The sequence below is a fragment of the Pyrgilauda ruficollis genome, unplaced genomic scaffold, assembly GCF_017590135.1.
Source record: "Pyrgilauda ruficollis isolate IOZ18807 unplaced genomic scaffold, ASM1759013v1 scaffold432, whole genome shotgun sequence".
Classification (NCBI taxonomy): Eukaryota; Metazoa; Chordata; class Aves; order Passeriformes; family Passeridae; genus Pyrgilauda; species Pyrgilauda ruficollis.
The window spans coordinates 37,726-57,839 of record NW_024525846.1 but is presented as its reverse complement, the minus strand read 5'-3'; the positions used below and the strand labels follow the sequence as shown (position 1 = coordinate 57,839).

The window sequence follows — 20,114 nt, the reverse complement described above, 5'->3', positions numbered from 1 at the left end:
TTGTTTTTTCCTCTCAACCACCAGCGTATACAAATCCTGGCTGTTCCCTCCCCCTTACGAGTGGGACACCACACCCACTCACCAGCAACACTCCAGCAGAGGAGCATCCATTTGGGATGAAGGCCTGCAGAGGCTGGCAAGATTTCTGAGCTTTCTCCCTGAACATGAAGCAACAAGTGGAGGGTGGAGGAGGCAGAGTCTGCATTTCAGTTCTCCAGACACTTCTCTGCAAGGTCAAAGCAGCACTGTTCAGCTGTACATTGGCCTGCCTCTCCAGGGCAGCCAGTGCCTCTGTGAGACTAAAGGACACACCACAAGGGGACTGACAATGAGAACCTTCATGTGCCCTCATGTTATATTTTCTCCTCGAGCCAGGTCTTATGAGTTCTTAGAGAAATATAGCACACTTGAGATAGCTTAGCTACTTTGATGGTATAAAATTAGTAGGATGGCTTTTGAGGTAGTGTTGGAAACAGAAAAGTTTTAATAAAAGGCAAAATAACAGAGCTCTTTACAGAGAAAAACTGAGTTAGGAGTAAGAGGCTCTTGCTCCTGGTAAAAACACTCTACAAAAGTGATTACTACTTTTGTTTTCTTCTTTTTCTAGTGAATTGCTTAGGTGGGACTTTTTGGATTCTGTTCAATTCGGTATCCTTAGGTTTGAGGTGAAGTCTTCAAGGTCTTACGAGGTGTCTTTTTACTGAATTGAGGAGAGAAACTTCTGGGGTTTTTTCTTTTTTAAGGAGACAAAGGATAATTTGTTCACTCCGTCAACAGGGGGCACATTCCTACACCCTCATGATGCACACACTGATACACACATACTTAGGAAGGCCTCCCTTGGACCTTGCAATCAGAACATTTGTAAAATAAAACCATTAAAAAATGAGCACTCTGTTGAGGTGTTGGGGACAACTCTGAAAGAAGAGTACTCAAGCACCTGTGAAGGAACCCAGCCGCAGAAATGGCCTTGCCTTCCCAAAGGACCCACACAGAGTGTACAGAAATAGGGTGAGGTCGATGAGACCAGCACAATTTCTGTGAGATATGGTAAGTGCAGAAAGAAGAAAAAACCCAGCAAGCAGAGCCCATCTGAGTGAAACTCTTTACCAGAGAGAGATGGGGCAGAAGGAGAAAAGGTTGTTCCCTCTTACCTCACATGGCCGTTGTGCATGTGTAGAAGAACAAGCCTGATGCACTGAAAATTTTGCCACAAAGAAACCTACAGGGATGACACAAGTGAACATCACGTGCCTGCATGGAATGCCACCAGACCATGATCCAAGCACTCTGCCTATGCTGATCTGTTTACATCCTGGAAATTCTTGGGGCTCTCATCCCAGCCCTAACACAGATTCCAGTCTTCAGACAGGAAAGAGGAATGCACATGGCAGAAGCCAGGAAATGAAAAGGCAGCAATGCAGGAAACAAGGACACAGCCCCTACCATTAACTGGGATGGTGACATGAACAGCCATCCTCAGCTCCTCCCCACAGAACACCGCCGTGGGATCCTCCACCTCTGCTGCTGTTGGCAGCATCCTCAGCTGTGAGGGTGTGCCCATCAGCTCTGGCGGTTTTGACCTCTCTTGCATCACCAGCTGCTATGGTGGCAGCAGATGCCATCCCTGCTAAATCAGCTGGCAACATCCTCAGACCAGAACCTCTAAGACCTCAGAAAGTGGAGCTGAAATGAAGACAGAACTTTGGGACTGTATGTAGGGTCTCTGACTTTTGTTTCCTTCTTCTCCTCTCTTCTCTCTTGCATTCCTTTCCAATCAGTAGCACACAATGCCAGCACAGTGGGACCTGTTGGCTTCTCTCTCTCCTTTGCTCTGCAGACCAGCAGATGGATACCCCCCACTGCACCCCAGTGGCTGCTCCTGGTGCTCTCTTGGAACTACCTCCTTCTTCTTGCTTAGAGTCAATAAAGTTGTTTTGCATCCAAGCCTTGGCCTCTGATTCTCTTTTTGTCTGTGTCAACTTCTCCTGTAAGCTCAGGGTAAAAGGTGGAGCAAGCAGAACTTGGGACTCCCTACAGTGGATTCTACTTTGTGCCTTTTCTCTTGGAGCTCACAAACACATCCCTCAGTATTCCACTACAACTACCAAGAGAGGAAGATGGTTCCCAAACTTGACCGAAATGGTGGGTGAAAGGGGTTGCGTGGGAATCAGCAATGCTTAGGGACAGCCCACAACCTGCTCTTATCTGACACCTCCACTGCATCTCCTGTTCTGCCCAGCTGCTGTCCAGACACACAGGACTGAAGGGTTTCATAGGCTGGGGTTAGCAGCACCCACACAGACAGGCTGATTGGGGTCAGCTGTTCTATGGAGCCCTTTACAGGTGAATGTACCATGAAGGAAGCTGTGACCCTATGAGGAGCATGCACCAGAAAAGACTCCTGGCAGGAATGTCCACTGCAGTGGAGAAACAGCCAAACTGGAGCAGGTCCTGCTGACAGGAATTCTTCCCCTGTTGGGGACCTGCTCTGGAGCATTCTGTTCTTGAATAAGGGAACTCCTTGGAAATAACCCATTCTCCTGGGGTGACTTTGTTATACTGAATTGTATCCCCATTTGTCTGTTTAAGCCAGAAATATCTTTTCCACCTTTAAGACTTGTTCTGAGAGCGATGGGCGGGGGGAAAAGAAGCACGCAATTTGTTTTCAGAAACTGCATTCACTCCTCCACATGCCTGCTCATGGACTGTGTTGTCTGTGGATGGACAGATGGCAGGACAGAGCACTCCTTTGCTCTTAGTTTTTGGTTAGCTGAGGCAGAGAAGTTCCCTGGACTGTAGTTTTTCTTTTTCTTTGGACCTGTTTAAACCTGCTCGGGGCTGAACACCCAAAAAAGCACCATCAGTTCACCTGTGGCCCACCAGGTCGGGCCTGGGCCACGGCATTTCCAGCACTGAGTGGCAAGAGGTTTCATTGTTTAATATTGTTCAAATATTTTTTTTTTTTTTTTTTTTTTTTTTTTTGTGCTGGTAAATGCTTTTGCTGTTAAATAAACAGGTTTTTTTCCACTTTTTGCCAAGGAAATATTTTCCTGAACCGGCTGGGGGAAGGGCCTGCTTGAATCCACTTTCTAGAGGAACTCCTTTAGAGGTTTTCTCCCAAATTTGCCCTAAACCAGGTCACCCACCCTTTTCCATGGGAATCCTTGGAATGAAAGAGGCCCCATCCTTTTTGTTGGAATCCTTGAACTGCTGGAAAACTGGATGGAGTTTTCCAAAACCTTTTGCTTTGCAGAGAGAAAAGGCTCCATATCATCACTCATAGCACTAGTTCTCCAGCACCTTGGTCATCTCTGACACGTGCAGAGGGGTTGCAGTGGCTGCTGGTTTAGGATTTGACACATTCCTCAGACTGTCCTGGCTCACTGTTCAAACTGGCACAATATTGTATTTGCAGGTGCCTCCGTGGCAGGTAGGAATGATGAATCTGACTCCATGTTCTCAGAAGGCTAATTTATTACTTTATGATGCTATATTATATTAAATATAGTATATATTATATAGTATATATTATATTAAATATATTAAATATATAATATATTATATTAAAGAATACTACACTATACTATATTAAAGAATACAGAAAGGATCCTTATTCAGTGCTGAAAAGATAATAATGAAAACTTGTGACTCTTTCCAGAGTCTCGACACAGCTTGGCCCTGATTGGCCAATGAGTGAAACAACTCACACCAGAATCCAATGAAACAATCACCTTGGGTAAACAATCTCCAAACACATTCCAAAGGAGCAAAACACAGGAGAAGCAAATGAGATAAGAATTGTTTTCCTTTTCTCTGAGGCTTCTCAGCTTCCCAGGGGAAAAATCCTGGGCAAAGGGATTTTTTCAGAGCATGTGAATGCCACAGCACAAACATGCATCTTTAGACAAAATACTCCGATGCCTTTCTGAAGAAGCAAAAGAAGGGTGTGGGAAGGGCCTCACTTGCCCCGCCTGTGCAGAGATCATTTTACTCTGCACCTGCTGTTTATCCTCTGTCTGTTTTGAGAAGTAAAATCTCTGTGAAGAGACAAGGCTCTAGGTGTTTGGAGAGACATGGAGGCCCTCTCATGGAAATTTGTGAGCTCTTCATTTAGGGAGAGGGAAGATCAAAGCTCAGAGATCACAAAATGTACAGGGTGATCACAGCACAGGTGCAAAGAGGAGCCCTGCTAGCAAGGACTGTGCCTTAGGCTGCTGAAATTCCTGTGTGTGCACCATGGGACTGATCCTAAGTGGGACAATGTGTATCCCTGCCTGAGTGTTGATTCTACCTCCTCTGTGGAGTGAGGTAAGGCAATAAATTTAGTCTTTGTATTTCCACCATGGTTTTGTGGTTGTTCCAGGTGCCTGACTGTGCTGACTGAAACACTTGGGATAGAAGGGAACTCAATTTTTGTTTGCAACACTCCACCAACCCCACAAAACAAGGGCAAGAATGGCCCCCACCAAACCAAGTGGCTCAAAGTCTTGAGTAACCTTGCCTTAAAGACTTCCAGGAATGAGAAGTAACTTCTCTATTACAGTGCCTCATCACTCTCACTGTCAGGGATGTCTTTCTTAGCTACAAGGAAAATCCACAGCAGTGAGTCCAGCTCTCTGCTTTTCCACCTTTCTGCTAAGGAGACTGGAAGAGTTGTCACAGAAGGAAGGAGAAATCAGAGGCCCAGGTTCCATTGCAAAAATAACTTTATTGAGTATAAAAAAGAAAAGGAGATCGTTCTCAGGGACAGCATTAAGAGAAGCCATGGGTATCCATCTGCCTGGCCTGCATGAAAGGAGGAAGGGAGTGGGAGCAACAGGTACCACTAAGGAGGGATTGGGTGGTGGTGACAGAAACGGAAGGGAAGAGAGAGGAGCGAGGGGAAGAAGAAACTAATGGCAAAATACTCTAAATCCAATGTCCCAAAATACTTTTATGATTCCGGCATCATGTTCCAAGGTCTTGGAGGTTCTTGCCTGAGGACATTGGAAGCAACATCTTTAGCAGGGACGACAGCATCTATTGCCACCAGAGCAGCTGGTGATGCAGGAGATGTCAAAGCCCCCAGAGTTGATGGGCACTCCCTCACAGCTGAGGATGCTGCCAACAGCAGCAGAGGTGGAGGATCCCACGGCGGTGTTCTGTGGGGAGGAGCTGAGGATGGGCCCGGGCAGGGTCACCAGCACAGCAGGCGGCTGAATGACAACGTGGGAGCTCTGGATCTGCCTGACAGAGGACTCAGTGCAGCTGCTGGCCAGCGGGCAGGGGCCGCTGGGCTGGCAGCAAGGCTCGCAGGGCCGGCACTGCTGGCACTTCTCAGAGCAGGACATGTCTCGAGCCTGGCGCTGCACCTGGCACAGAGGGCAGGGAGGAAGCAGAGCACACGCACACCTGAGACACGGCCCGCAAGGCACCCCCAGCAGGACAAGGCCCCTGCTGCCTGCCGAGCTCCAGGCTGGGCAGGCCCCACCTGGGGATCCTTTGCCTGAGCCCAGCACGGTCCTTCCCAGCTCAGCCAGGCCCAGCTGGGCTCCTGCCTAACCTGGATGCAAATCAGCACCTCAGCCCAGCCTCAGCCTCTGGCCACAACACACGCTCTGCCCTCTGCCCACAGCACCCCGCAGCAGAACACCCCCAGAAGAACAAGGAGCAGGAAGAAGGGCCAGAAAGGCCAAGGCCTTCTTGGAGAGGGTGGAGGAGAAAGAAGCTTCCAACTCACCTGGTTGCCAAGGAGAAGGAGGTGACAGAAGTGGTTGAGAGAGCCACCAGTTAGGCTGCCTTTTATCCTGGCCCCACAGTGCCTCAGGGTCCTCACTTTGTGCTGCACAAGTGACGATATTCCTGCATGATCCCAAATGAATGGAAAGACCTCTGGGAATGGTATGGCATGAGTTGGATTTTCCCTCTACAATGACTTTGCATTTCCTGCCTTACCTCATTACCATTCCCTCACGGACACTTCTTCTGAGTGCTGCTATGCAAGGTTCCATGCTTCCTGGGGGCAAGGATGTGTCAGTATGATCATAAGAAATGAACTAAGTGCTGAAGGTATCACAAGGAAGGAGGTAATGCCAGCCCTGAGGCATTCTTGTGGATATTTTCTGTTCCTGCTGACTGGAAGTGCCTCATCCATCTGCCTGGCCTGCATGAAAGGAGGAAGGGAGTGGGAGCAACAGGTACCACTAAGGAGGGATTGGGTGGTGGTGACAGAAACGGAAGGGAAGAGAGAGGAGCGAGGGGAAGAAGAAACTAATGGCAAAATACTCTAAATCCAATGTCCCAAAATACTTTTATGATTCCGGCATCATGTTCCAAGGTCTTGGAGGTTCTTGCCTGAGGACATTGGAAGCAACATCTTTAGCAGGGACGACAGCATCTATTGCCACCAGAGCAGCTGGTGATGCAGGAGATGTCAAAGCCCCCAGAGTTGATGGGCACTCCCTCACAGCTGAGGATGCTGCCAACAGCAGCAGAGGTGGAGGATCCCACGGCGGTGTTCTGTGGGGAGGAGCTGAGGATGGGCCCGGGCAGGGTCACCAGCACAGCAGGCGGCTGAATGACAACGTGGGAGCTCTGGATCTGCCTGACAGAGGACTCAGTGCAGCTGCTGGCCAGCGGGCAGGGGCCGCTGGGCTGGCAGCAAGGCTCGCAGGGCCGGCACTGCTGGCACTTCTCAGAGCAGGACATGTCTCGAGCCTGGCGCTGCACCTGGCACAGAGGGCAGGGAGGAAGCAGAGCACACGCACACCTGAGACACGGCCCGCAAGGCACCCCCAGCAGGACAAGGCCCCTGCTGCCTGCCGAGCTCCAGGCTGGGCAGGCCCCACCTAGGGATCCTTTGCCTGAGCCCAGCACGGTCCTTCCCAGCTCAGCCAGGCCCAGCTGGGCTCCTGCCTAACCTGGATGCAAATCAGCACCTCAGCCCAGCCTCAGCCTCTGGCCACAACACACGCTCTGCCCTCTGCCCACAGCACCACCGCAGCAGAACACCCCCAGAAGAGCAAGGAGCAGGAAGAAGGGCCAGAAAGGCCAAGGCCTTCTTGGAGAGGGTGGAGGAGAAAGAAGCTTCCAACTCACCTGGTTGCCAAGGAGAAGGAGGTGACAGAAGTGGTTGAGAGAGCCACCAGTTAGGCTGCCTTTTATCCTGGCCCCACAGTGCCTCAGGGCCCACAGTCCATGCAGTGACAAACAGGTGACAAATTTCCAACATGATCCAAATGAACGGCGACATTTCTAGAAATCCTATAGAGTGAGTTGGATTTTCCCTCTACAATGACTTTGCATTTCCTGGCTTACATCACTGCCATCACCTCACGAGTATTTCTTCTGAGTGCTGGTATGTGAGATTTTAGGTCTCCTGGGATAAGGATGTGTCAGTGTAGTCATAAGACATGAACTAAGAGCACAATGGATACAAAAGATGGCAGGTGATGCCAGCCTCAGGCACTCTGGTGGAGATTATAATGTTGCAAGATATTTGAAATAGCTGCTGACTGGAGGGGCCTCATCTGCTCTCAGCCCCCCAGTCTTTCACTCATGAACCAATCAGCTCCACTATGTGTCTTGTCACCTTAATGAAAACTCTTTGCTCTTCTCGTCATCCTGCAGAATCCCTGAGACTCCTGTAGCACTGCTGCCTGAGATTCTGTCCTGCTTGGTGTTCCCAGAATCTGCTGTGGCTGGCATGTCCCCAGCATCTGCTCAGTCACATCCCTTCCTCAGGCCTCTGCCCCACGTGCTCCCCGACAATAATGTGCGTGGCAGCGTGGCTGTGCCCCAGTGTGTGCGAGTGTCTGCACATGCCTGTGCTTGTGCCCTGCTGGGAACACCCGCTGGGAGCCTCTGGCCTGCACGGGGATGGCTGTGCACAGGGCAGGGCACTTGTGTGCAAGGCCCCTGCCCGTGTGCCTGTGCCCGTGTGCTGGGCTCTGTGTGGCTGGGCTCACCTCTGAGCACTGCTGGGCAGGCTGGCAGGGGGTCAGTGGCCCTGTGTGTGTGTCCACAGCTGGGCCTGAGCTGAGCTCTCAGCCAGCCATTGCACGCCCTGGAGGGCCTTCCCTGCCCAGCCGTGCCAGCCACTGACACACACTCAGCCCCCAGTTCCTTCTCTGCAGGAACCTGGAGAGGGCCACGGCCCCCACATCTCTCAAGGACAATCCCAAACCCCGGCCATCCCTCTGAGGCCCAGGCAGCCTCAGCTGTTTCCCAGGGTCCTTGTTCCTGCCTCATGGAGAAAGTTTATGTGGCAGGGTTCTGGTGGCTCTGTGGGCATGGGGGAGTCCTGTGGCCACAGTGGCCTTTGCCCCATAGTCCAGGAGCTCTGGGAAATTGATGACTTCTTCTGAGTGCTGCTATGCAAGGTTCCATGCTTCCTGGGGGCAAGGATGTGTCAGTATGATCATAAGAAATGAACTAAGTGCTGAAGGTATCACAAGGAAGGAGGTAATGCCAGCCCTGAGGCATTCTTGTGGATATTTTCTGTTCCTGCTGACTGGAAGTGCCTCATGTGGTCCCAAGCCTCCAGTCCGTGGCTCATCACCCAATGGCTCTCCTTCATGCCTTGCCTTCGAGGTAAAATTTCTTTGCCTTCCTCCTCGGGCTTCTCAGTGCATGAGACTCCTGTAGCACTGCTGCCTGAGCTTCTGTCCTGCTTGGTGTTCCCAGAATCTGCTGTGGCTGGCATGTCCCCAGCATCTGCTCAGTCACATCCCTTCCTCAGGCCTCTGCCCCACGTGCTCCCCGACAATAATGTGCGTGGCAGCGTGGCTGTGCCCCAGTGTGTGCGAGTGTCTGCACATGCCTGTGCTTGTGCCCTGCTGGGAACACCCGCTGGGAGCCTCTGGCCTGCACGGGGATGGCTGTGCACAGGGCAGGGCACTTGTGTGCAAGGCCCCTGCCCGTGTGCCTGTGCCCGTGTGCTGGGCTCTGTGTGGCTGGGCTCACCTCTGAGCACTGCTGGGCAGGCTGGCAGGGGGTCAGTGGCCCTGTGTGTGTGTCCACAGCTGGGCCTGAGCTGAGCTCTCAGCCAGCCATTGCACGCCCTGGAGGGCCTTCCCTGCCCAGCCGTGCCAGCCACTGACACACACTCAGCCCCCAGTTCCTTCTCTGCAGGAACCTGGAGAGGGCCACGGCCCCCACATCTCTCAAGGACAATCCCAAACCCAGGCCATCCCTTTGATGCCACCTCCAGGCAGCCTTGGGGCCCTCAGCTGTTTCCCAGGGTCCTTGTCCCTGCCTTATGGGGAGGCTTTGAGGTGACAGGGTTCTGGTGTCTCCTTGGAGATGGAGGAGTCCCCTGGCAAGAGGAGCCTTTGTCCTGAGCCAGGAGCTATGGGAAAATTTTTCTGTCAAAGAGAATGAAGTACGTGGAGAAACGACTTTGACCACATCTGGGTGGTGGAAGTTGGGAGGTTGAGAAGGACAGTCAAAAAGAACAGCATTTTATTCTGATAAGAGCAGTATCCCTTAACAGCGCATTCTTAGAGAAATACCTTTAGGATGTAACTTAGGCAAACAGAAGTAATGCAAATGGCAAGTAGGGTTGCTGCTCAGCTCTTCAAGCCTGACAAAGCAGTAGTTCTGCTAAACAACAATATTGGCCTGACTAAAATGTGGCAGTGGAGGACCAGCTACCGAAGAAGGACATCAGGCTTGAGGACAGACCCCAAAGAAGTATAGAAGGACATCTGATAAGGATGGCAACTATGTAAAATAAGTCAAGTGTTTTGGGCTTGCTAATGAATATGTAATCATTGCATATGATAAAAAAATCTCTTTAACTGAACGCCTGGTGCACTCAGAGCATGGTGCTGGGGCCGCATGGCTGGTGGCAAAAACACGGCGAGGAACTACCCCTTGCAGATCCCAGATGAATCTACTTCTCAGAGCTCCTGTAGGAATCTTTGAATTGGTGGAACTTGTTGGCGATGGTTCCTAGAAGCAGCAGCTTTTCTTCTAGTCAGAGAAGAGGAGGAAGTGACGACATGTGAGGGAAAGGAACATCGCAGCACCAAAGTCAGTGGAAAAAGAGGGGGAGGAAGTGCTTCAAGCGTTGGAGCCAAGATTCTTCTGCAAGCCGTGGTGAGGACCATGGTGAAACAAACTGTCCCCCTGCAATCCATAAAGTCCATGGTGGATTCAGAGACCCACTTGCAGCCTGTGGGAAAAGGACTCACGCTGACGCGGGTAGATGTCAGGGAAAGTTGTGATCCAGTGGGAAACCCAAATACAGTGAGAGGGCTCCTGCTTCCAGAGATAGAGGGAGAGAGCCCTTGCTTCCAAACTAGAACAGCCTATCCTTAAAAGACTGCACCCCACTAAGAGTGACCCATGCCACAGCAGTTTGGGGAAGACTGTTTGCCCATGGGAAGGACTTCATGGCATAGCAGAGAAAAGACTCCTCTCCCTGAGCAAACAGAAGATCTCGAGTGACAAACTAACCAAAACCCAGCAGGACATGGCTGGGGCTCACAGGTGCACCTGCACAGGGGGCAGGGAGAAGCACAAAGTGAGGACACATGAGAAGCAGCACTGCAGCCAAATACCCTGCAGCCAAGGCACCTCCTGCCCTGCCTCCCTTCAGTGTCAGTGAGAAAGAGGGAGGGGCTGGGAGTGAAAAAAGGTGGTTAAAGACTTATTTTACTTTTCATTATCCTCCTCTGACTCCGTTAATAATAAATTTACCTCATACCTTTAAATTTGAACCTGTTTTGCCCTTGGAGTATTTTTTTCTCAGTCCTTACCTAACTTATGAGCCTTTTGTTAATTTTTTTTCCCCTCTCCTCTACCCAGCTATAGCAGAAGAGGATGGGCCAATGAATTTTGTCAGTGCCTGGCATTGGGCAGTATCAAACCACAACATATTTGGAAATAAGTAGTGGACAAACCAAAAGGGGCATGGTAAAAAAATCCCCACTTGGTTGCATTTTGCGACATTGGAAAAAGATTGGCCGTTCCTGGATGAACCAGCAAAGGACTCCATAGAAAAGCTCTTCCCAATCAGCTCTTTTGTGTGGCTGATGAAATACTAATCATGAAACCCCTCAGCCCTGCCTTCTAGACAGAAGCTGGGACAAATATTAAATGTGAGGACGGTGTTGGAAGGGAAGAGATTGTGGGCCATCCCCAGGCTTTGCTGGTTTCCATTCCCTGCCATCTTCACCCTGACAGTAATTCCAGTGGATTAGCCAGGGATGTGTTGGACAGCTACCACATAAAGGGCAAGAAGTAAAATCTGCTGTATGGATTCTCACCCTCTACTTCTATACGTTTTTTCCTGAGCTTACTGGAAGAACATGCCACAGATGAAAAGAGAATCAGAGGCCAAGGCTTGGATGCAAAACAACTTTATTGAGTCTAAAGCAGAAAAGGAGGAGGCTCACAGAGGGCATCTGAAGCAGCCACTAAGATGCAGTGGGGGTGTCCATCTGCCTGGCCTCCAGAGAGAGGGAGGCAGAGAAGCCAACAGTCCCATTAGGTTGACATTGCATGGTGGCGACAGGAAAACAATGCAAAAGAAAGAGAAAAGAGTCATAGAAGGCAACAGAAAGCTAATGGCATAAAGGTAATGTTCCAAAACTTCCATCTTCATTCCAGCACCATGTTCTCAGGCCTTGGAGATTGTTGGCCAAGGACGTTAGCAACAGGATCTTTAGCAGGGATGACAATGTCAGAGGTGCACCATCCCAGTTAATGGTAGGGGCTGTGTCCTGGTTTCCTGCATTTCCGCTTTTTCATTTCCTGGCTTCTGTCCTGTGCATTCCTATCTGAAATCTTCTGTTAGGGCCAGCATAAGAGGCTCAAGAATTTCCGGGATATTATCATGTCCAAGTCAGTGGGGGCCAAGACCTTACAACAAATGTGCGGATGGAATTGGAGGGATCAGGGTATAGATGTTGCCTTGCTCTGAGACGTAGGATAGATGTTCTTGGTGGCACTGGGTTCACAGCCTAAGAGCTGTGATCTCACTTTAGTGTTCAAGCACCAGGACGTCCATATCCCCCGAAAATGGTGTTCCCAGCAACTATGTCCAGGAAAGCATCATTCAGGACCAAAAGACCAAAAACACAGCTCCTCTTTCAAGGGGGAGGTCAGGAAAATTCCCTCTTTGCTCCGGGACCCCTAATATAATTTTTCTTTAGATAATTGAAAGTTACATTCATCCACGTGTTAAGCCTGGACGACTCTGTGGCTGTTAGAAATTTTATTCATCCAATTGTTTTTCACCCCATAATGGACATTCCCTATTGTGTTGAAGTGGCAAAGTTTGGCAGCCGGGGAAGAAAGCTGCAGGAATGGGCTCTGGAACAACATTCCAGCAGCTCCCGCCCTGTCTGACAGTCAGATCCAACTCTGTCCGAAAAAAACTCATAAATAAAACCTACTGCTATTTTATCCTGAGTTTGAAGAAACAGAATCTGTGTAAAACAATGCCAGTGTTCAGAAAGACATGGAGGCCCTCTCACAGACGTACTTGAGCACTGGTCAAAGAGGAGCCTTGCCAGCAAGGACAATATTCCCACTTGTGCATCAGATCCAACTCTGTCCGAAAAAAACTCATAAATAAAACCTACTGCTATTTTATCCTGAGTTTGAAGAAACAGAATCTGTGTAAAACAATGCCAGTGTTCAGAAAGACATGGAGGCCCTCTCACAGACGTACTTGAGCACTGGTCAAAGAGGAGCCTTGCCAGCAAGGACTGAGCCTAAGGGGGACAATATTCCCACTTGTGCTTCTCTGCCCAAGCATTGCTTCAACCTCCTCCATGGAGTGAGGTATGGAAATAAATTTACTCTTTGCATTTCCACCATGGTTTTTGGGTGTTCCTTCTGCGCAACTGTGTCAACTCAAGGGAACCAAAAAAACATTTAATTTCATTTTCAAAACCACAGCAACCCCACAAAAGAGGCATTGACTGCATCCAACAATCCAAGTGTCTCAAAATCCTGAGCAACCTCGCCTTGAACATTTCCAGAAATGAGAAATGTACAATTTCTCTGGGCAACTTGTTCCAGTGCCTCATCACCCTCACTGTCAGGGATGTCTTTGTCAGCTTCAAGGGAAAGGGTACAAGGAAAACCCATAGTAGTGAGTGCCACTCTGCTTTTCCATTGTGCTCCTGAGGAGACTGGAAGAGTTGTCACAAAATGAAGGAGAAATCAGAGGCTGAGGTTTGAATGCAAATGAACTTTATTGAGACTAAAGAAGAAAAGCAGGTACGTAGGGGACAGCACCAGGAGCAACCGCAAAGATGCAATGGGGATGTCCAGAGGCCTGGATGGCAGACAGAGGGAGGAAGGGAGCAGGGGAAGACACTTCCACTAGGCTGGCATTGGGTGGTGGTGAAAGGAAGGGAAAGGAAAGGAAGGGAGGAGAGAGGAGAAGATGGAATTAATAGCAAAAAAGTCTAAATGTAATGTTCCAAAATTCTGTCGGAGAAGGTGAGAGGAGTGGATGAGAGAGCAGAGACTTGGGCTGCCTTTTATATCAGTCCTGCCCTGCCTCAGGCCCAGAGGCACCTTACTGGAAGCCATAATTTTATGAAGACATAATTTTCTGCCAGAGGCACCTTAGTAGAAGTCATAAGGTGCCCAAAGGCACCTTAGTGGAAGTCATAATTTTCTGAGCATGTCAAATATGCACCATCCCATTTAATGGTAGGGACTGTGTCCTGATTTCCTGCATTGCTGCCTTTTCATTTCCTGTCTAATTCCATCTGAATTCCTATCTGAAGACTTCTGTAAGTGCTGGGATGAGAGACCCAAGTATTTCCCAGATATAGACATGTCAGCGCAGGCAGAAGGCTCAGATGGTGGCATTCCATGCGGTCACTTGATGTGAACCTGTGTCAAAAACCCTGTGTGGGTTTTTGTACTAGAATTGTCAGGAATGCACACTGCTCTCATTCCTCCATGCACAGGACTGCCATGTGAGGGGACATTAAGCATCCTTTTATTTTTTTCTCCCTGACTCTCTCTGACAGTCAGTGATTGCTGCACTGACCCCATTGCTACACAAACCTTGCTCTAAGGAAAATTCAGCTGGTCTCATTTGACTCATTCTCTTACAGTGCAGTCTCTGTTGGTCATCTGTGAACATTAACAGTGTGTCTGTGACCTGGTCTTCACCAGTAAACTTGAGTCCTCTCCCGCCAGAGTTGCTCCCAACATGTCTTCAGCAGAGTTCTGAGTTGCTGATATTTTTATGGCCTTCTATGAATATATAGAGTTTTGCTTGGCTCCATGCAGCCATGCATGAGCACACATGAGTCAGTCTCTGTGTGTGTGTCTGTGTGCATTTGTATGTGTGTGAACCTCATCATTGAGGCCACATGAAGATTCCCTCAGTCAGCCCTGCCCTTGGTGTGTTCTTCAGCACCACAGAGTAGCTGGGTATCTTTGCCAGAAGAAGCCAATCTACAGCTGAATGGTGCTTGCAGAGAAGTACCCACAGAACTGAAATGCAGCCTCTGCCTCCTTCATCCTCCATTTCTTGCTATATGTTCAGGAAAAAAAGGCCAAGAATGTCTTCCTACCTCTCCAGATTTTCATTCCTTAATTGAGAATTGAAGAAGGGGATAATGGCTTTGTCTCCATTTGAAAGACAGGTGTCTGCCAAGAAAGGCAGGAACCTTCCTTAGGAATGGAGAATATGGCCCCTTCCCTCTGAATTATTATAACCTGTAATTAAGGAGCTTTCAGGCAAAGATAGGGAAAAGGAATAACAGTTCTTTACCAGTATGTATGTATCTAACAAGGCAAACAAGCAACAATGGCAGCAACAACAAACAAAAGAACCCAGAAACCCAATAAAAAGTCTCTTCCTGCCCTTTAAGCAATTTCCCCTTTGGTGCAGTTCCGGTCACAGCCAGCAGGGGCGCTGCTGGCTCCCGGCTGGGCAGGGCGGGTGCGAGGATTCCCCCACTCCAGCAGGAGGCGCTGTGGCGCGCCTCAGCCGCCTCTCTCCATGTTGGTAATGGCGGCACAGCCAGCACGGATGGAGAAGGGGCTCCCTTTACAAACCCACAGGGCAGCCGGTCCTGGTTTCCCTCTGGGTGGCAAAAGGAGCTGTAGCAGGAACGTCAGAAGCAGCACACTGGAATGGCAGGGACGAGCAGAACCTGGAACAGCAAATGAAATGTATCAGAAACTCTGCAGCTGTGGCAAGAGCTGCAGGGTGTCCCAGCGGACAGGGGGTGTGGGGTTACAGTGCAGGGAAGAACCCAGAACTGTGGCAGAGAAGTGGCAGAGCTGGGTAGCAGCAGCCTGGCTCCTGAACACGACATAGAGGCTCCCTTGAGGCGGAAAGGTGTTCGGGGATCCTGGGCTTCCCCTGAGGCACCCGAGCAGATGGTGAAGGGTCCCCTGTTTGATGACATAGGGTGTTAATAAGGTCCTAGTGGAATGGCCATTCTTAAGAGGAGAGCTCCACTCACCATAGGAGAAGGCAGCAGGAGGCAGAACCGCCCAGTGTTGGTGAATTCTTCCCACAGTATCCACAGCCTCCTTCCCCTCCAAATGCTAAGAGAGCAAGACGTAGGGGCTGTGCCCAGCCCCCTTGTTTTCCCCAAGCCCAATTCTTAAGATATCTCTGTCCCTCTGAAAGAAACCCTCAGAAAAGAGAGTAGCCAGCTGCACCCTTCCTGGGGCAACTTTGTTAGTCCCTCTTTAAGTACCTAGTTGTTACTGTCTCTTAGTAGCAAAATTAGAGAAAATTCCCTAAGAGAAAGAAAACTAAAGGAAGAATCCTAACCTCCAACAGGCTTGAAGCTCTGAATACCATGTTCTAAAGCTCTGTCTTCTGGCCAGCATCATGTTTTGAGGTCTTGGAGGTTCTTGCTGAAGGACACACCCAGCAACTTTCACACCTTTTCAGGTAGGGATCTTCTGTGATTAAAATAATTTCATGTCCAGAATGCATGAAAAAGTAGAAGTTCAGCCAGCACAGTCTGTGCAATCATTGGGCAACATTTATACCCCTTTGGGAGTCTGATAAAGGTGTACTGTCTTCGTTTCCAGGCAAGTGTCAATTGACATGTCATGTCCCCAGCATGGAATAAAAACCCATTTCTTTTACATCCCCGATTGCCATCCATGAGTGTTGGAGGCTCTCTGAGTTTGAGTTTCCCAGTGTACAGAATTTAGCACACCAGCAGTTAAAGATGCAGTGTTGGCATGATACCAAAATCATTCAGATATAAACTTTCTAACACAGTTTTGCATATTAGAAAGCAGGCATTCTTTATTGCAGCTCTGGGCACTCGGAGGATCCTTCCTCTAATCAAGTGCATCAAGTGTAGGTTAAAGAGAATTTTTATCATACACACTAATTGCATATTTATTTTGTATCCCTGCTAACTTGATAGATATGCATTATATATACATGCATATGTGCACATATATATACAGTCACACCCCTTATTGCAAGTCCTTATTTGGTCTTTTGGCATCTTCTTCAGTGGTCATCAATGTCTTGTGTCCCAAAATTTTTAGGAGGTTGTTCCTTGACCTCAGCTTTTGAGTAATGCACAATACCATTGTTTTTCATTACTTTTGTTTTGTCAGCCTTTTTGTGAGAAACAATGCTCACTCTTTAAAATTTTTTGAAGTTTAATAAGGGATAAAAGGGACAATATCCAGCGCTGGTGTGCCTGGCAAACTGCCAGAAGCACACTGTTAGCTTAAAACAACTTTCTTATATACTTTTTCATTACATTAGTTAGATGCATATTCATGAGGATTATACATATTCAAACATTCCTGTGAGCTCTTTTACATGTTCTGGGAACTCTTTAGCTTTGTTCCACCCTTGATCCGTCATGCAATAGTGTAGATTTGATTACTGAGAGTCGTGAATGTAATTTCTTCACAATGTATATGTAATTTTCTTACAATGTGTATGCCATTTCCTCACAACGACAAACGGGCAATTATTGATCGCCGAAGGGTCAGTGTCTTTTTCACATCCTTTTCTTCATTGTTATCTATGTGGTTCCTTCAATGTTATGTAATCATAGAGACAGTTTTAGCTATTTCCAAAAACTTGAGTTTTCTCACTGTTGTAAGCTAGCTACAAAGATAAAAATGTTCTGCAAAAGTTATTATTACATAGTCTCTATTTTAATATTTTGCAAAAGCCAAAACTATAATATATTTATCACACTAATATATATAAACTACACATAGCCAGAGCATTGCCGCAAAAGCTGACAAATTATGCTATATTCAAAACCAGTTAAAATGATTACAAATTGTACTACATCAAAATTGTTGTGATTAATAATCTGAAAAAGCTAATAAAAAAGCCGTAAAAAAGCCAGCAACTATCTAGTTATTTATAACACATCTAATTCTCCAAGGCTACATTGTTCCATTAATTTGGTAAGAGTAAAATGCTGTTCTGTTCCATTCTTCTTATCAGGCAATCAAACATTTGGCCTTGATTTCAGGGCCTCATGGCCTCAGGGAGTAGCAGGGAACGCCAGCATCAGCTGGCATCACAACACAGGGAAACCACCCACCATCTCTCTTCTTGAAGTGTTTTCATTAATAGCAAGTTTCCTGGCAAAATGGTTTGGCCTTTGGCAAATGCAGCCTTTCATGTGCAAAAGCTGCAGCTCCCTGCTCTGATTCCTGCCAAGTTCAGCTGTTTGCTATCAGTGTTTCCAGGAAACCTGCAGCTTTCCTTTCCCCAAAGGCTTACATTCCTGGAAAGGCCACTACCTACATTTGAACCCAGTCCCTAAGCCAATTCCTCCACTCCTTTTGACCTTGAGCATTTAAGAATCCTGAGTATTTCCCTCTCCTTAATGAAGGAAAGGTGCCACCTCACAGTGTGCTCAACTTGATTGGCAGAGACTGATCCCATCTTCTGCATCACCTCAGCCCTGCATGTCTGGACAGCAGCTGTGTCCTGCCTGGTGCTAAAGGACTCTATGAAGTACCTGTCTCATCTGCCTTTGACCACATGTGCTGCTCAGGGACTTTAGACTGGATAACGAAGGAGAGGAGAAGGAAGAGATGTGGGCTGGTCCCAGACAATGCTGTTCCCTTCTCCATTCCTGCCACCCTTTGGAGCCATCTTTTCCCCGTTTGCCATTGGCTGTGGAGTAGCCAGGGATGTTCTTCATCAACTCCAATGGAAAAGGCAGAAAGGAAAATCCCCTACAGGAACTCCCACCCTATACCCCTCCAACTTTTACCCTCAGCAGACTGGAATAGTTTCCGTAGGAAAAAAGGAAGATATGGAGGCCAAGGCTTGGATGCAAAACAACTTTATTGAGCGTAAAGTGGAAAAGGAAGTGTCTCACAGAGGCCAAGACGAGCAGCCACTAAGATGCAGTGGAGCTTGTGCAGGGTGTGCCTCTGCCCACCCTGCAGAGGATGGCAGGGCAACATATCCACACTAGACTGGTCTGGGAAGACACAGACAGTGAATAAAAGAGAGGGGAGAGTAGAAGAAGGAAAGAGAAGCCTGCAGCTCTAAATACAATGTCCCAAAACTCTATCTGTGCCCAGAACAAGGTTCAGAGGTCTTCGGACATGCCCAAGACTGCTGCCAGCAGATTTAGCAGGGACGGCAAGCAGGAGGAGGAGGAGAAGAGGCTTAGCGCTCACCTGGTTCCTGAGGAGGAGGAGGAGGTGAGAGAAGTGGATGAGAGAGCAGAGACTTGGGCTGCCTTTTATAGCAGTCCTGGCCTGCCTCAGGCCCTCAGGCACCTTAGTGGAAGCCATAATTTTCTGACCAGCTCATGTCAGAGGTGCACCATCCCAGTTAATGGTAGGGGCTGTGTCCTGGTTTCCTACAATGCCTCCTTTTCATTTCCTGGCACATGCCATATCCCTTCCTCCTTGAGGGCTTTTGTAAGTGCCGGGAGGACAAGCCCAAGGATTTCCGGGAGGTAAACACATCAGAACCTGCAGGATGCTCAGATCAAGGGCTGTTGGCATTCTCTGTGGTCAGCTGATGTGAATTTGCGTTAATTATTGTGGGTTTGTTTGTGTCAAAGTTGCCTGGAAATGGGCACCACTTTTGTGCTTCTTGCCCAAGGACTGCCATGTGAGGGGACATGCTGTGTCAGCAGAGACCCCAGGTGCCAACTTCCTCCTGTTCTCATATGAGTGCACATATTTTTGAGTTGTTCCAGGCAGGCCACTGAATTGAAAGTCCCTGAATGGATCCTCTTATGCTGGAGTGTTGCTGGGATGGGACACAGGTTCTTCCTCTCCAGACCAATGCTGGATGCACTTGTACAGCTCATCTCGCCGGTGCTGAGTGAGGAAGTGGTTGCATCTCACAGCAAAAGGGTGTTGAACTGAATGGACTGGGACCTGGGTTGTGCTCTGTTGTGAGATGTAGAACAGACTTTCTTGTGTGGTACAGGGGAAGTCAAACATCTATGAGTCAAACTCCTTTCATGTTCAAGGACCCGGACCTCCATACCCCCTAAAAAAATTGCATGTCTAGCAACTGTGTCTGGAAAAGTAGGAAGGTGTGATATTTTTTTAGGCTAACTGACTAAATCCTGCTGCTTTTTCATGATCAGTTCTGTTGAAGTCGATCTTTGCCCAAAAAATAACTGTTGTGTTCTGACTGCAACCCCTCATTCTCTATCCTGTTGTGTTGCTTAAACATGGAGGAAACAGAAGAGAACCAGGAATGAGGAAGAGCAGTTGCATCACTGAAAAAGAGTTGGAGATGGAGCGAAGTTATTTTAGTGGTTTTTTGCAGTCTTGCTTTGTTTTGTTTGTAAAGTGTACAATGAATGTTCTCCAAATCAAGCCTTGTTTTTTCTGTTGGTGATTGGTAAGAAATCCCTCTGTCTTTATCTCAACCCACAACATTTTCTCCTTACCTTTTTTCTGAGAGGGAAATACCTCTTTCTCTCAGAGAAGACAGATACTGCTCTTCCAGCACAGCCTTGCAGTACCCCATGCAACCCCAAATCTTCATTGCACACATTTTCAGGGCTGAGGTGTCTTGCAGACAGCATATTCCCAACTCTCATCAACAGAGCACCGCTGGGAGAGGAAAGGTTAATCAAATGGGCTGGCAAGGTGACACGGACAAGCCACCACCAGTTCCTGCCATGGTCCTGGAAACAGTGCACCAG

The 20,114-nt window shown here is 48.4% G+C and overlaps 1 protein-coding gene across 1 annotated transcript; it reads right to left on the bottom strand.

The window, feature by feature from the left end:
- Positions 1-6,360: 6,360 nt before the first annotated feature.
- On the bottom strand, positions 6,361-18,754 carry LOC121359332 (feather keratin Cos1-1/Cos1-3/Cos2-1-like). Its single transcript, XM_041478218.1, is given in 3 exon segments — positions 6,361-6,711; positions 18,619-18,714; positions 18,716-18,754. Coding segments are annotated over 3 exon segments (486 nt in total).
- Between the last annotated feature and the right edge of the window lie 1,360 nt (positions 18,755-20,114).